This window comes from Danio rerio, chromosome 13, assembly GCF_049306965.1.
Source record: "Danio rerio strain Tuebingen ecotype United States chromosome 13, GRCz12tu, whole genome shotgun sequence".
Classification (NCBI taxonomy): Eukaryota; Metazoa; Chordata; class Actinopteri; order Cypriniformes; family Danionidae; genus Danio; species Danio rerio.
The window spans coordinates 4,133,584-4,150,722 of NC_133188.1; the positions used below are offsets into that span (position 1 = coordinate 4,133,584).

At 40.0% G+C, this 17,139-nt stretch overlaps 1 protein-coding gene across 7 annotated transcripts in view; it reads left to right on the top strand.

The window, feature by feature from the left end:
• Positions 1 to 15,640, top strand: part of dlk2 (delta-like 2 homolog (Drosophila)) — a 46,433-nt gene extending 30,793 nt beyond the window's left edge. For 2 of the 7 annotated variants that reach the window (XM_009307072.5, XM_068212994.2), the window contains exons 3-6: positions 6,181 to 6,277; positions 6,448 to 6,578; positions 8,976 to 9,120; positions 13,704 to 15,498. In XM_009307072.5, coding sequence (XP_009305347.1) covers positions 6,181 to 6,277; positions 6,448 to 6,578; positions 8,976 to 9,120; positions 13,704 to 14,397 — 1,067 coding nt within the window. In that variant the 3' untranslated portion in view covers positions 14,398 to 15,498. Of the gene's footprint in view, positions 1 to 6,180; positions 6,278 to 6,447; positions 6,579 to 8,975; positions 9,121 to 13,703 lie in introns of all 7 variants that reach the window. The other 5 variants (XM_073920530.1, XM_009307076.5, XM_021480711.3 and 2 more) reach the window with 4 other exon arrangements.
• Positions 15,641 to 17,139: the final 1,499 nt, after the last annotated feature.

Genomic DNA, 17,139 nt, shown 5'->3' on the forward strand with positions numbered 1-17,139 from the left:
ATAATATTTACCATGGCTTCATTTAGTTGTGGCAATATTGCACAATTTTCCTGTTATGGTCTGTTTTTTTTAAAGAATTTTAAATTATACAAAAACAAAATCAAAGTGAACTAAATGGAAAACAAATTTCTGATTTCTTTGAAATGTCATGTCATTGAGAAACCATTGAGATTGCAAACATCAAACGCGGTAAAGATTTAGAGCTGGAGGCTTTTCTCCAGTGAGTGCAGGAGGTTATTTACAGCAAATCTGTCTGTCAGCACTCTGAGATCATCAGACTTCTGTTTGCCCGCACACACACACACACACACACACACTCACTCTCTAGTGTTTACGAGTTTTTCAGGGGTGTAGATTTTGTCTAACAGTTGGCAATAGGCACATGAATAATACAGGTAAAGTTATTCTTATAAGGAAATGTACAGTTTATATGCAGTATATGGAAAGTTTTACCAATTGCAGGACTAACGTTATGGTCACCAACATAGCAGACTCAGCCAAAATGCCTTGGCATCATCTGTATGAAGAAAATGATTATTTCACGTGATGTTTAAGTGAATAAAATAGCCTTCACAGCAAACTTAACTTTACTTTACTAGTATACCTACTGCCTCACTGAAAAGTGGAACTGTTAACTTATTTTTTTAATAACTAATGCGCATACACTTGAAAAAAGTGATTAGTTGAAAAAGTGAGTAAACTCATTGCAATGATTAAGTAAATAAACCACATGCATAATTATAAAAATTAAGTTATTTGAACTTAACAGCTCTAAGTTCTTACATTTTTTGGTAAAATCAACCTTTTTTTAGTTATTGCTCTTTACAGTGTAGTGTATTTAACTTTTAATTTTAAGGTAACAAGTTTACTTTTTGTTTCTGTATAAACCCGGCAGGCACGCAACCTCATAAGACGTTGATATTAGGTTAGATTTAGGTCATGATGTCAGGTAACCAAAATTCAATGTCTAGCCAGCGTCTAAGGACAACAATATTTTGACGTCCAATAACAACGTCAAATTACATTGATATTTAGTTGATTTTAGGTTGGAAAGTGACCAAAATCCAACATTTGATAGTGTCATAATGATAATGTCCACACAGCGTCAAGGTGTAACATGATTAGACGTTGATATCTGGTTGATTTTTTGGTTGGACATTGATGTTGGCCTGACGTTGCGTTCTGACGTCAACCTGATTTTCATTTCCAAATAAAATCCAACATGCCCATGACGTTGGGGTACAACGTCAATATGACGTCATGTTGATGTCCTGTGCCTGCAGTGAAGTCAACTAGTTTTTACATTGTACTTATGTGTTTTCCAACCCCTTATCTGTCACTCTTCCACAGGTGTGACTTTCTCTTATTTTTTTTCACAAACTACCTGCCTATCCAAGTTTTAGGAACAACAAATAATTACTGGACTTCTGGTTGATCATTTGGTATCAGAAGTGGCTTATGGGTAAGGCAAAGGCCTCTAGATTACGCTTATTTTACCAAAATAAAATATGATCATGACTTGATTTTGAATTATTTCATTAAGACAGTAAGATTTGACTTTGCTTAGACAAAAGTCTTGTTACTCAACAGAAATAATGTCCAGTATAGAATATAAAGTCATGCTGCAGTGGAAACAGAATGAATATTGTGTCTGACTCCATCATGAGCTTGGAGGACTGCATCCATACATCTCTGCACTGACCCCAATCACTTATTAATAACGTCATCTGGAATGGCAAAGAAAGCGTTCTTGCAGGACTCTTTAAGATTTTTCAGATTCATCTTCAATGTCTTCTTCTTCATCTTACCCCAGAAATGCTCAATAATATTAATATCTGGTGACTGGGCTGGCCAATCATGGAGCACCTTCTTTGCTTTTAGGAACTTTGACATGGAGGCTGAAGTTTGAGAAGGAGCGCTATCCTGCATAGGAATTTGCCCTTTCCTGTGGTTGGTAATGTAATGGGCAGCACAAATGTCTTGATACCTCAAGCTGATCTACCTCTGCAGATCTCTCGCACACCCCAATACTGAATGTAAACCCAAACCATGATTTTTCCTTCAACAAACTTGACTGATTACTGTGAGAATATTGTCCCCATGAGCGTTCCAGTAGGTCTTCTGCAGTTTGGGATGCAGTTCAACAGATGATCCATCAGAATAATCGACCTTCTGCCACTTCTCCAAATGATTAACTAGAAGTCAAGTTATTATGTGCTGCTCTTACAACTGAGATCGAAGACAAGACTTTTGTCAGGCAGTGTATAAATCATATGCCTGTTAAAAATACAAAGATGTGATGGACGAGACCCACAGAAGCATCAAGATTTTTACACTATGTTGAAGTCTGAGCAATGCATGTGACTTCATTCTCTACACGAGAGGCGTCTTTAAGCTGCCAGCACCAAAAGATCCCTTTTTACAAAGTATTAAATACATTTCAGTAGTTTAGGACTTTCTCCTCGTGTCATTTCATTGTTTTTACCAAAATCTGGTTCAACTCGATGTCCACAGCTCCTTAAGAAACGTTATTCCTATGAAAAAGCATGACATGTTCAACACTTATTTCACTTATTATATCATTATAACATGACATCGCTGCCTTCAGAGCTTTCCTGAAGATAAATACCAAACAAATAACGCAAGTGAAACAACTACTGTTGTCAATTTTATGTGAAGTAAGAGTTTCTGATGACGTGTGTGTGGGGGCTGTAGTGCTGTCCCATTTCTTGTGGGTAAATTTGAAGTCCTTCCGCTTCACACTCTGTTTCAAGGGCCAAGGGGAAGGACTAGGGGTCACAAATGGAATTGGGATTGGGCCTAAGTCACTGCTTTGACATTAATAATAACAATAAATCAACTAAACCCCTGCTTTCAGTCCAAATTTAGCTTCAAAACACGAGTAATTACGAGAACAGATTTGTTTGGCTTTCAATGTGAAACTAATCCTTCAGCTGTCTCAGCGTTTAAGAGATTACGACTCGTATTGTTGTTTGGGACCGGTCTCTGTTATCACGTTCTGCTTTTCAGCTGTCCCTGCATTGCGTTTCCAGGAATACAGGTCTTACTCTTGGCCGGATTACACGGAAAATGCTTCCCATTCCAGCGCCGGCGAATAAATACGAGCTTGCATGCATTGTCTCGCACATCCCAGATAGTGGCACGATTATCCAAGCATGTCAGATACGGGAACCTACTTAAAAGGGTGCACGTGGTTGGCAGATTGAAATAGTTTTGGAGCTTCCTGGCTGTAGGGAATAATAATTTGGTGGAGAAGGCAGTGTGTCCCTGTGTTGAGCGCTGCTGTGATGTAAGTGCTGGTTTAAAGGTTGGGCTCTGGGCGATGGCGAATTCTTGTGATGTTTGGGCAAAGCTCATACGGGCGGAGACATGAGCACATTCCTCTCCTCCCACCGCACACGCTCCCCTCGTGCCCATCACCGCAGACACACGCGCCGGCTGGCCCTCCACCAGCACACACACACCCTGTACTAACATCCAAAACCCAATACTCGATTAGCACAGCCAAGAATGCTAAATCACTCGGTCGGGACGGTGATGATGGTGAATCATTTCCTGTGCCATCATAAAAAGTTTGATATAAAAGAGCGTGTGTGTTATTAACCCAACATGAAGCCGAATGATCATGCAAATGATTAAGTTGACATTATACAACACATGCCTTCAGTATAGAAGGCCTGTTTTTAGTTTAATCATGGGTCACGTGTTTCTTTTTCTGTCCCGTGCAACATCAAAAAAGTTTTATGTAAAAGAGCGTGTGGCCACTTTAATAGGTACACCTTACTAGTACCAGGTTGGACCCCCTTTTGCCTTCAGAACTGCCTTGATCCTTTGTGCCATAGATTCAACAAGCTACAGGAAATATTCCTCAGAGATATTGAAATGATAGCATCACGCAGTTGCTGCAGATTTGTCGGCTGGACATTTATGATGTGAATCTCCCGTTCCACCACATCCCAAGGTGCTCTATTGGATTGAGATCTGGTGACTGGTGTAACGGAGGCCAGCTAGTGAAGTGCTGTGCAGGTGAACCTCACTCCTCTGACCTCTATAATGCTACGTTCATATCAGACGCGGATGAAGCGTCAAGCAAGAGTGACTTACATGTGAAGTCAATGCAAAGGCACGTATAGACATCCTGTGGCGCAAATGAAGTGATTCACGCGAATGTAGCGGCGCGAGTTGAGCGTTTTGTGGGGTTGAGCGTTTTGCGCGGTTGATGCACATTTCGCATAAATCGCTCGAGTAGGAAAACACTAAACTTCAGCGGACATTTTTTGGTGTGTGTTTTAACCAACACAATCTCACAGCAATTCGTAACTTTTTGATTTAGTGGCTAATTCGTATAAATCCATACAATCTAATTCATACAATTTAGTACGATTTGCTCATCCTCCAATGACGGTTGGGGTAAGGGGTGGGGTTGGGTGCCACGCCTCCTTTTTAAAATCGTACATTTACGTACGACTGAACTTGTATGAATTCATACGAATTAGCCACTAAACTGACGTGAAATACTTACGTTTCCTCATGAGATCAGGCTGGTTTTAACAATACTATCATATTAACCATAACAATGGATGACATCAAGTAAAATAATAAACAAGGAAATAATAATAAAAAAAAATTTTTTTAAAACAATAAAATTAAATAATAAAAAAAATGTTACAGAGGCAAATTATCTAATTAAATAATATTTACAAAGTCCTTTTCACACGATTTCGAGATTCATCAGACCAGGCAACATTTCTCCAATCTTCTATTGTTGAGTTTTGGTGAGCCTGTGTGAACTGTAGCCTCAGTTTTCTGTTTTTAGCTGACAGGAGCGGCACCCGATGTGTTCTTCTGCTGCTGTAGCCCATCTGCCTCAAGGTTGGACGTGTTGTGTGTTCAGAGATGCTCTTCTGCAGACCTCGGTTGTAACGAGTGCTTATTTAAGTTACTGTTGCCTTTCTATCAGCTGGAACCAGTCTGGCCATTCTCCTCTCACCTCTGGCATCAATAATGCATCTGCTGACCTCTGGGGATTTTCGAGCCCAGGGCTCCCTCCAGTTTAGCCAAGAGAGAGGCGAGTCTGAGCTCAAGTAGGTCTCAAGAGTTCCCCTAGATTATGCTAGGAAAGAGGGAAAGTAGTCAAAGTGGATGGGGGATTCTTCAAGATGAAAATAACCAACCCAGACTCATTCTGAAAAGGTAGTCTCCTGGACGTTTCTGGAGTCCACGAAATACGTCCCTGGAGTAATGTATTTGTGCAATTTTGTTGTTGCAATAGGCTGCTGTGTACGCTTTTTTGCATCTCGAACGTCTCTCGCGAGCGAAGTTCGCACCTGCGCTGTTCTCGAGTAAACCCACCGGAGGCCACTGTCGAGTGACTGTCTGTCTGACTGACTGAATAATTGACTAGGCAACCGGCCGACCCACCCTCCCCCTCCTTCCCTAAACCCAACCAGTTTTACCGATTGACCCGCCCCGCCTCTTGCTTCCCTAAACCCAAGCAACGATTTACAAAAAAACGTCCAGAAAAACAAAAGCCCTCGTCTGATTTTTACCACGTTTTCGGATTTCACCACATTCTCACCCTGTTTTTAACTCGTTCACTTTATTTTTTGGATTCTGTTTTTGTCTTACCTGCTTTCTGGAACCGTTCCTCCCCGGACTCGAACCCGGTCGTCATCGTCATCGTCATCGTGGTCACCTCCTCTCTGCGTCTCAACTCCGCCGATGTACACCACGAGCTAACTGGACAAACTGAATGTTACCCTGCTCGGAAGTGAACTTTCACAAAAATCATTGTGCATTTACCGCCCCACATCAAAAAGGTCGCGGGTTTGAGTCTTGGCTAGTTCAGTTGGCATTTTCCGTGGAGTTTGCATGTTCTCCCTGTGTTGGTGTGGGTTTCCTATAGGTGCTCTGGTTTCCCCCACAGTCCAAACACATGCTAACTAATTTGGCCGTAGTGAATGAGTATGTGTGTGAATGAGCTTGTATGGGTGTTTCCCAGTACTGGGTTGCAGTTGGAAGAGCATTCGCTGTGTAAAACATATGCTGGAGTAGTTGGCAGTTCATTCCACTGTGGCGACCTCTACAATAGAGACTAAGCCGAAGGAAAACGAATGAATGAATATAAACATTATACTAAATGCATGTTTATCTTCACAGTTTTATTTTCCTCAGAAGAAACGTCTCCGACTCCATCAGCCAGTAACTGCACGTGTGAAATTGGCCACGGAAAATGTGCCGAAAATGGCGACTGCAGGTGAGTGGGTCCATGAGTGTGAAATATTGTGGGATGTGTCATGTTGTTAAAGTATATCTGACCTGTACAAGCCTGTTCCAGCACACCACTACATCTCTTACTCCAGATAAGACTGTAAACAGATTAACAGCACAATGCTCATGGTATGTGTGGTTACCTGTTGCCGGCAGGTGTGATCCGGGATGGGGCGGGCCGATGTGTGACGACTGTGTTCGGATGCCCGGATGTGTCCACGGCACCTGTCATCAGCCCTGGCAGTGCTCCTGCATGGACGGGTGGGCAGGAAGATTCTGCGACAAAGGTGATTATTATTATCAGAATCAGAAAGAGCTTTATTGCCAGGTATGTTCACACATAAGAGGAATTTGTTTTCGTGACAGAGCTTCTACAGTGCAACAGAATTACAGAGACAGTACAATAAACAGATAGTAAATATATAAAAAAGCAGTAAGTAGTGAATGCAAATATACATATAGACAAGTGTATATAGAGTTATATTCTTATATACAATGGTGAATGTGCAGCTGTTGTTAAATAAAAGTGTAAAGCAAGTAGAGATGTTTGTTCCACAATTATTATTATCAAGTGTTTATGAGATGGATTGCCTGAGGGAAGAAACTGTTACTGTGTCGGGCTGTTCTGGTGCGCTGTGCTCTCTAGCGTCAATCAGAAGGTAACAGTTCAAAGAGGCAGTGTGCTGGGTGTGAGGGGTCCGAAGTGATTTTTCCAGCCCTTCTGCTCGCTCTGAATAAGTATAGTTCTTGCATAGTGTGGGGGGGGGGGGTTGTACCAGTGATTCGCTCAGCAGTTCAAACTATTCGACGTAATCTTCGGAGGTCGGATTTGGTAGCTGAGCAAAACCAGACAGTTATTGATGTGCAGATGACTGATTCAATGATGGAGGAGCAGCTCCATTGGGAGGTTGAACTTCCTCAGCTGATGAAGAAAGTCTAGCCTCTGTTGAGCTTTTTTTTTTTGTAATTCAGTTTTTTATTTCTGAAAGTGAGAATATACAGTTTTTACAATCAGATAACAAAATACTTTTAACAGATATAACCCCATATATATTCCCCATCCCCCCACCCCATTATACGCACATCAGGAAACACAGAATAACTATAGTTTAGACCAAGCTGTTAGATCATTTCCATTAAGTTGTCAGCCGTAGTATCAGATGAGGGTTAAGTGTCCAAGATTTCTTTGACGTTGCATATGTAGATTTTCCATGCCGTATGAATGTCCACTTTGGCATGGTTGATCCGTGCTGATGACAGTTTCAGATACAGTATTTCCAATAATGAATGTAACCAGTGCTTAACTGAGAGATCACGAGGAGGTTTCCACATTTGTACCAACATTTTCTTTGTAGCAGTTGAAGCAGCTAACCAAAATTTACGGACCTTTGCATTTAAGGGAAATTGAGAGTTATCATTCAATATGTTGAGCTTTTTTGGACTATGGAGTCAATGTGAGTGTCCCACTTCAGGTCCTGAGAGATGGTGGTGCCCAGGAACCTGAATGACTCCACTGCTGCCACAATGCTGTCCATGATGCTCAGTGGGGGGAGAGCAGGGGGGGTTCTCCTGAAGTCCACTATCATCTCCACTGTTTTGAGCATGTTGAGCTCCAGGTTGTTGTGATGGCACCAGACAGCTAACTCCTTTACCTCCTGTCTATAAGCAGACTCATCACCGTCCTGAATGAGGCCGATATGAGGGGTCTTTTAAAGTGCAGTCATATTAGTAGTAGTAGTATTGTTTTAGGACTATAAGTGGCTAAAAGCTTTAAAGGGGACTCTTTTATAAGAAATAAAAACAAGTCTCTGATGTCCCTAGAGTGTGTATGTGGAGTTTCAGCTCAAAATACCACACAAATAATGTTTATAAGTGCCAATTTAGGATTTGATCTAAACCAGGGGTGTTAAACTCAATTCCTGGAGGGCCGCAGCCCTGCACAGTTTAGTTCCAACCTTGCTCAACACACTTACCTGTAGGGTTCAAACCAGAATGAAAGATACAATTAGTTTGATCAGGTGTGTTTAATTAGGGTTGGAACTAAACTGTGCAGAGCTGCGGCCCTCCAGGAATTGAGTTTGACTCCTGTGATCTAAACTGTTCTGTTTTGGTGACTGTCGCTTTAAATGCAAATGAGATCTTTTTAAATGAGGGCGGAGCTACAAATGCAGATTCAAAACAGGACTATCAGTGAAATCCTAATGTCAGACGGCTGCTTTTCACTCAGGGCTGTCTGTGCTGATGAGGGAGAGATCATGACTAATGCACTGGGTTGTGGCTGGAAGGGCATTTGCTGCGTAAAACGTAGGCTGGAATAGTTGGCGGTTCATTCCGTTGTGGTGATACCTAATAAAAAAAAAGGGACAAGGCTGAAGGAAATGAATGAATGTTGATGTACTTGAAACGGAATATTAAGTAGGGGGCGGGGCTTTCTTTTGCGCATCATTGCCTGATAGCAAACTAACAGTAAGAGGGTGGGTTTAAGAATATTGAGCCTAAGCCTGTCAAAGTGACGTCAGAGAAGGACTGCCGCTCCAAACGTGGAAGCAAATGTTCAGATTTGACTGAAGATTACCAAATCAAAGTGGATTAACATGCAAGGATTAATTGCTCACCTAAAGATTAAGCAAAATAAACATTGTGGATTTTGACTTCATGTTAAAAGACCGTGACTCTTTCCGCAGATGTTTACGTGTGCTCCAGACAGCAGCCGTGTCATAACGGGGCCACTTGTGAACTGAGTGACTCTGGAGATTATAGCTGCTTGTGTCCTGAAGGCTTCCACGGCCGGGACTGTGAACTCAAAGCTGGGCCCTGCCAAAAGACCAAGTGAGTGTTTTATTTATTTACAGAACTGTATGGTGAATGCATGTTCATGTGTTCATTTAAATTAGAGATGCACAGATAAGTTATTTTTTTTCGCCGATTCCAAATTCAGCAAAAAAACATTTGGCCGATTTTGATACCGGTCAATATATTGGTCAATTTAATATAATGTGGAAACACTTTATAATAAAGTTCCTCAAAGAGATAAAGCAATGTAAAATCATGGCTGCTCGCCCCAAAATGTAAACAATTAGACACCAAAACATTGTTCTGAGCCATTTATTGATTTTTAATTAAAGGCAAAGCTGACAGAAATAAAGATGGCTGAATGGAGCATAACTCATTCACAAGATTAAGCGTATAAATATGATTATGAATGTACACTCACCGGCCACTTTATTAGGTACATCTGTCCAACTGCTGGTTAATGCAAATTTCTAATCAGCCAATTACATGGCAGCAACTCAATGCATTTAGGCATGTAGATAGACATGGCTAAGACGATCTGCTGCAGTTCAAACCGAGCATCAGAATGGAGAAGAAAGGGGATTTTGAATGGGCTGGTCCGAGTATTTCAGAAACTGCTGATCAACTGGGATTTTCACGCACAACCATATCTAGGGTTTACAGAGAATGGTCTGAAAAAGAGAAAATATCTAGTGAGCGGCCATTTTGTGGGCGCAAATGCCTTGTTAATGCCAGAGGTTAGAGAAGAATGGCCAGACTGGTTCCAGCTGATGTAACTCAAATAAGCACTCGTTACAACCGAGGTCTGCAGAAGAGCATCCCAGAACACACGACACGTCCAACCTTGAGGCAGATGGAATACAGCAGCAGAAGACCACACCGGGTGCCACTCCTGTCAGCTAAAAACAGAAAACTGAGGCTACAATTCACACAGACTCACCAAAACTGGACAATAGAGGATTGGAGAAATGTTGCCTGGTCTGATGAGTCTCCATTTCTTTCTTTCTTTATGACCACATTGTACCCATTATCTGATTGCTGCATCCAGCAGGATAACGCACCATGTTATAAAGCGTGAATCATCTCAGACTGGTTACTTGAACATGACAATGAGTTCACTGTACTTAAATGGCCTCCACAGTCACCAGAGCTCAATCCAATAGAGCACCTTAGAGATGTGGTGGAACGGGAGATCTGCATGATGGATGTGCAGCCGACAAATCTGCAGCAACTGTATGATGCTATCATGTCAATGTGGAGCAGAATATCTGAGGAATATTTCCAGTACCTTGTTGAATCTATGCCACGAAGGATCCAACACGGTATTAGTAAGGTGTACCTAATAAAGTGGCCAATGAGAGTATATGGATGTCAATATATATACTAAGAGGCAAAATTGAAAGTTCTAGATGAACCTGTGTTATTAGTTTCAGTGATTGTTATCCGTGATTATCATGAGTGACCAATCAGTATCAAGTATCTCAGAGAGCCGTTTAATGCTATAAAATAACCACCCCCTGTTAATGACACTTGCTCAGCTTAACTAAACATCTTGAACTTAAAATAACCTGAATATTTGCTGAAAGCACAGGCTGACTTAAATTGTTAAGATGATACATTTTTTGCACCTACTCATGCAATGCCTGAAGCTGCTTTGCCGTATGTTTCAGTTGTCAGCATTTTGTTTTTACAGAGTCTCTTTTATGTAAGATCGGTGAATAATGGATTACTCATGACCACTTTGAATAAACGTTTTAAGCTGTGATCCTTAATCTATAAGCCTACAAGCTCAGACACACTGGCACAAGCAGCACACGCACAACAGCCAGGTCAATTTGCAGCCTCCAGAGTGCAATCATGTATTGAATAGGCTCATTACTGGCCTGTTCATGCAGACACGCCGCAGCTCGGCCACACTGTTCCTCCCATGACCACCTAAACAAACCAACGCAGCGTTTTCCCCAGAGATGTTGCAGGACTGGATACATACAGTATATGCAGTTAAAGTCAGCATTATTCACCCTCCTGTGAAATTTTCTTTTCTTCTATGAGTATTTCCCAAACGATGTTTAACAGATTCAGGAATTTTCAGTTCTTCTTTAATGTTTTTTCTTCAGGAGAAAATCTTATTTGTATTATTTCGGCTAGAATAAAAGCAGCTTTTATGTATTTTAAAGACATTTTAAGGTCAATTTTATTAGCCCCCTTAAGCAATATTTTTTCAATTATCTACAGAACAAACCACTGTTATACAATGCTTTGCCTAATTAGCATAACTTGCCAAATTAACCTAGTTAAGCCTTTAAATGTCACTTTAAGCTGAATACTAGTATATTGAGAAATATCCAGTAAAATATTATCTACTGTGATCGCGGCAAAGATAAAAGACATGACATCAGATTGACATTGTAACCCAACGTCATGGGACGTTACTTTTCTTTGGAAATGAAAATCAGGTTGATGTCAGAACTCGACGTTAAGTCCAATGTCGGACAGACGTTGCATTTTGGCCACTTTTCAGCACAACCTAAAAACAACCAAATATCAACATCATTTCATGTCGTTATTGTCTTTAGACACTGGTGACCTAAATGGATGGATGGATGGATGGATGGGTGAAGATAGATAGATAGATAGATAGATAGATAGAAAGATGGATGGATGGATGGATGGATAGATAGATTATTGGATGGATGGATGGATGGATATAGATAGATAGATAGATAGATAGATAGATAGATAGATAGATAGATAGATAGATAGATAGATAGATAGATAGATAGATAGATAGATAGATTATTGGATGGATGGATAGATAGATAGATGGATGGATGGATGGATGGATGTAGATAGATAGATAGATAGATAGATAGATAGATAGATAGATAGATAGATCAATGATAGTGTGAAACAGCAGACAGCGTCTGCAATTATATAAAATAAATACAACATATATGAACACATACAGACCCTTACACACTCCGATATGTTACCAATTACAGAAAAACTACACACAGCATACATATAGTCCTTACTTGGGTTAAAAAAACAACACGAAATATAAGCCCACACTCAGAGCAGACCTCTCACCTGTGGCTTTAATCTTCAGCAGCACATGTAGCCTCTGTTAGAGATTAATTGCGTCATTTTGAGTTCATAATAGTCCAAACGGTGATGATAATAGTTAAACATGGCAGTTTGTTCATGATTTAGGTTGCTGTTTCATTTGCTCCTTTGTTTTTTCGTGCTTCATTCTCGCATATCTTCATTTCTGAAAGGATCAGATGTCATAAGCTCCTCAATAATCACGGGCACATTATTAATATGAGCTCAAAAAGTAAATTTTTTTAGAATATAGACGCGCGGCAAGCACAAGCCAAAAAGTGAAACCGCTCAAGCTTTAGATGGCCTTGTAAACAACTAGTACAGGGCACAGGGTAGATTCTGCTCTTCCTCTAGGCTTTGTGGCTGTTCATCAAGACGACGACATCGTTTGAGCTTAGGTCGACCATGGCTTGTTATTATATGCATATATTATTACGATATAATGTCTTGGCTGTGTATTTAAAAAAGGGGCTTTCTTTGTTTTCACTCTCCTGCTTGTCCGTGAGCAAGTGACGTATCTCTGTAAACTAATAGTGTTCGGCTGTGCATCTTGCTCTGCCTTTTGATACCATTTTGTTGTGCTAGGTACCCTTCTATGAAGGTTACCCAATAAGTGGTACAATACAGTTCACTTTTTAGCACCTTTCGACAGCGTAATTGGCCATAAAAGCGCACTGGACCGTACGACTCAGTGGAAACGCACTATTAGGACACGTCTAAAACATGTAAGACAAGTCTGCTTCACCTGTGCAACACCCAGGCCCGGATTGGCTAATCGGGAGGACCGGGAGAATTCCCGGTGGGCCGGTCCGTTTTTTTGCCGCGAGGGCCGCTGCCCCTAGCTCCAGAATCTGTTGTTCTCAGCAGTCACACTTTTTAAATTAATTTATTTATTTACTTGACCACAGTCTTCTTATTCATTATTTTACCGCAGCTCTTCTCTTTTTATATATAACCAAGATACAACTGTTGTGGCCCAGTGGTTAGAATGTTAGATTACGATGCCGCCGATCCGGGCTTGATCCTCGTTTGAGTATGTAATCTTTTTCATTTTTATTGTTACGACATACAATACTATAAGGGTTGTTGAACATTTGAAGTTCTACAGCAGCTGTTCTCTTAAAAAAAAGACGTGATAGTGTCATTAGAAACTGATTTGGAAATGACCTTATTTTAATATAGTCAGTCGTGAACTGAGGTGGGCCAGTCTGAGGCTTGAAACTCCAGGGCTGAAAAGGAGTCCCACTTCGGCCCTGGCAACAGCTTATACAGATCTTCTCCACAGTGGAGTTAAAAGAGGCTATCCGTGATCTATTAGATGTATTCGATGTAGCACGAGTACCAGTGATCTAAATCTAACGTAATATTAACGTCTAATGACGTTGTGTGTCTGCTGGGTCATTATAAAATCTATTATGTTTAGAAATGTGTTGAAATAAAACTGCTGAACAGAAATATGGAGGGCTAATACATCTGACTTCACCTGTACTCTCAAATCCTCTTCATGATTTCAGATCTCCCTGCAAGAACGGCGGTCTGTGTGAGGATCTGGGTGGTTACGCTCCAGAACTGTCCTGTCGATGCCTTGCAGGATTCACCGGTGCCCGCTGCGAGACCAACATGGATGACTGCCTGATGCGCCCCTGTGCCAACGGTGCCACCTGTTTGGACGGCGTGAATCGTTTTTCCTGCCTGTGCCCTGCCGGATTCACAGGACGTTTCTGCACCATCAACCTGGACGACTGCGCCAGCCAACCCTGCCTAAACGGAGGACGCTGCATAGATCGAGTCTCCAACTTCCAGTGCGTCTGCCCTCTAGGATTCACCGGGAGAACTTGCGAGTTGGTATCTCCAACCAAATCTCCGCTTAAAGCTGAACACAACCCAAACATGACGCTGAAGCCCTCCCATTGGACGACTCCAAGCGGAGGCGAGGAACGCCTGCTTAAGATCACTTTTAGAACTCCAGCCGGTGGAGAAGGGCTGTCGGAGTTTCAGCTCATCGTTCTGCTGGTTTTAGGTGGGATGACGCTGGCTGTAGTGGGATTAACAGCTGCTCTGGTGCTTCGCGGGTATTTCCAGGACCGATCGGCTAGCTGTCAGTGCAGACCGGCTCACCGGACGCAGAGGAAACATTCGCAACAGGAGTGCAAGATCAGTTTCCTCCAATCTCCGGAGAAGAAGAGGCTGAACACTGATGTTATTTAGCCGGAGATACAGTTGATATCAGAATTATTAGCCCCCCTGTATATTTTGTTCCCCAAGTTCTGTTTAACAGAGACTTTTTTTCAACACATTTCTAAACATAATAGTTTAATAACTGGTTTCTTTTATCTTTGCCATGATGACAGCACACAATAATGACTAGGTATTTTTCAACATACTAGTATTCAGATTAAAGTGACATTTAAAGACATAACTAGGTGAATTAGGCAGGTTTTAGTAATTAGGCAAGTCATTGTATACCGATGGTTTGTTCTGTAGATAACTGTTAACAAATATTGCTTAAGGAGGTTAATAATTTTGACCTTAATTTTTTTTTTTATTAAAAACTGCTTTTATTCTAGCCGAAATGAAACAAATAAGACTTTCTCTAGAATAAATAATATTATAGGAAATACTGGGGGAAATTCCTTGCTCTGTTAAACATCATTCAGGAAATATTTGAAAAAGAAAAGGAGGGCTAATCATCCTGACTTCAACTGTACCACGCATCTGCTCCCGGTGAAGTTACAGACCGCTCATGAAGACGGTACGAATGAATCTAAGAGTCGGTCGATGGATGAAAGCGCTCATAATCCAGAGCGATTACTCAGAAATTACCAAACACTTTTTTTATTATTATTATTATTTTAATAATCACAGATGCCAGGCGTGTGCTGCCGAGGGAACTTTAGGGTATTTAGTCAACATGCAATCAGTATTGCTTAAACTGGGGGATGGATGGATGGATGGATGGATGGAAGGATGGATGTATAGAGTTGAAGTCAGCATTATTAGCCCCCTGTTTATTTTTTTCCCATTTTCTGTTTGACGGAGAGAATTTTTTAGCACATTTCTAATCATAACAGCTTTAATAACTCATTTCTAATAACTGATTTATTTTATCTTTGCCATGATGACAGTAAATAATATTTGACTAGATATTTTTCAAGACACTTCTACACAGCTTGAAGTGACATTTAAAGGCTTAACTAGGTTAATTAGGTTAACTAGGCAGGTTAGGGTAATTAGGCAAGTTATTGTATAACGATGGTGTGTTCTGTGGACTTTAGGGGAAAAAAATTGCTTAAAAAGGTTAATAATATTGATCTTAAAAATGTTTTTTTTTAAATTTAAAAACTGCTTTTATTCTAGCTGAAATAAAACAAATAAGACTTTCTCCAGAAGAAAAAATATTATCAGACATACTGTGAAAAAAATTTTCCTGAATCTGTCAAACATCATTTGGAAAATATTTTAAAAAATAAAAATAAAATTCAAAGGCGGGCTAATAATTCTGACTTCAACTATACACATATATATATATATATATATATATATATATATATATATATATATATATATATATATATATATATATATATCAATCACAGTATGAATGGATTGCAGTATCATGATGACTCTGAAATGCACATGTTCTGGGAACTGTTTGTTGATGTACTCAAAGAGTATAGTATTAGCATAACACTAATGGGCTCCATGTAAAATAAAGCGAAGCACTGAAACACTGAATAGTTCAAACTTCCACGATGTAAGAAAGTAGTTCTCTATTTATATCTAGTCAAGCCACACTACTACATAGAATCTTTTTTATTTCATTTCTGTACATGTTTTGCCAAGTGTTCAAACTGTAAGATATTTCAATGTGAGTATTTGCCAATGGAGTATGCTGGTTGTTTATTGAACACTTTTAAATGAAAATGTAATGTTCGCTTTAATATTGTTGTGATGAGATGCTTAGGTTGTTATATCAATTTAATGGGAACGATTATTTTTGTGACAAATAAGAATACTGTTGGTAATGTATTATTAAATGTAAATATAACTTATTTATGTAATTTATTGTTGAAATGTATAGCTGTTTTTTATTGTTATGTGTATTTTTATACAGAACTGTGTGTATTAAAGTTTTTAACTGTGTAACCATACAAGTTTGCACAAATTTCTCTCACTGAAAATAGAATTTGATTACCACATAATGTATGAGTTTTTAGAAAGAAACGAGCAGATTGTTTTATTTACAAATGTTTGAGAAATTAACAATTTGAAAACATTTTATGATGTTTAAACTTGTAAACCAAATGAACACAGCCTTAATTTATAATGCACATTATGAAAATAGCAGTAAAAATAAAGATAACAAGTGACCTCTGGTGGACAATTTAGTGTAATGATAGCCCTGTGTTTCCCAGCCCTGGGCACACCAGCAGCTCACATTTTAGTCTCTTCCAGCGGTATGTAGAAAAACCATCTTAATCCAAAAAGTCACTTAACTCACCAAATTAGGTGAAAATCTTAGTTATGGGCGTGTGAGTACTAAATTTAGGACACGTAGAAATGAAAAACTGAAGAAATACATACATTTAAAAAAGCTCTAGATCCGGTTTCCTCAACATTACAAGGTCATGTGGTAGAGGCAAACCAATAAGCTAAATTGGCGGTTGTGTATATGTGTGAATGAATGTGTATGGGTGTTTCCCAGTGTTGGCTTGCAGCTGGAATGGCATCTGCTGTATAAAACATTTGCTAGGTAAGTTGGTGGTTCATTCCGCTGTGGCGACCCCTGCTAAATACAGGGTTCCTGCTGGTTTTACAGAGTTAAATTTAAGACTCAAGACATTTTTAAGACCATTATGAATGGGATTTTAGACTCATGAAGGGCTAAAGGCTACGGCATTTTTCAAATGGCCTCGATGAAAAAGATTTTTATTTGACCTATAAAAAAAT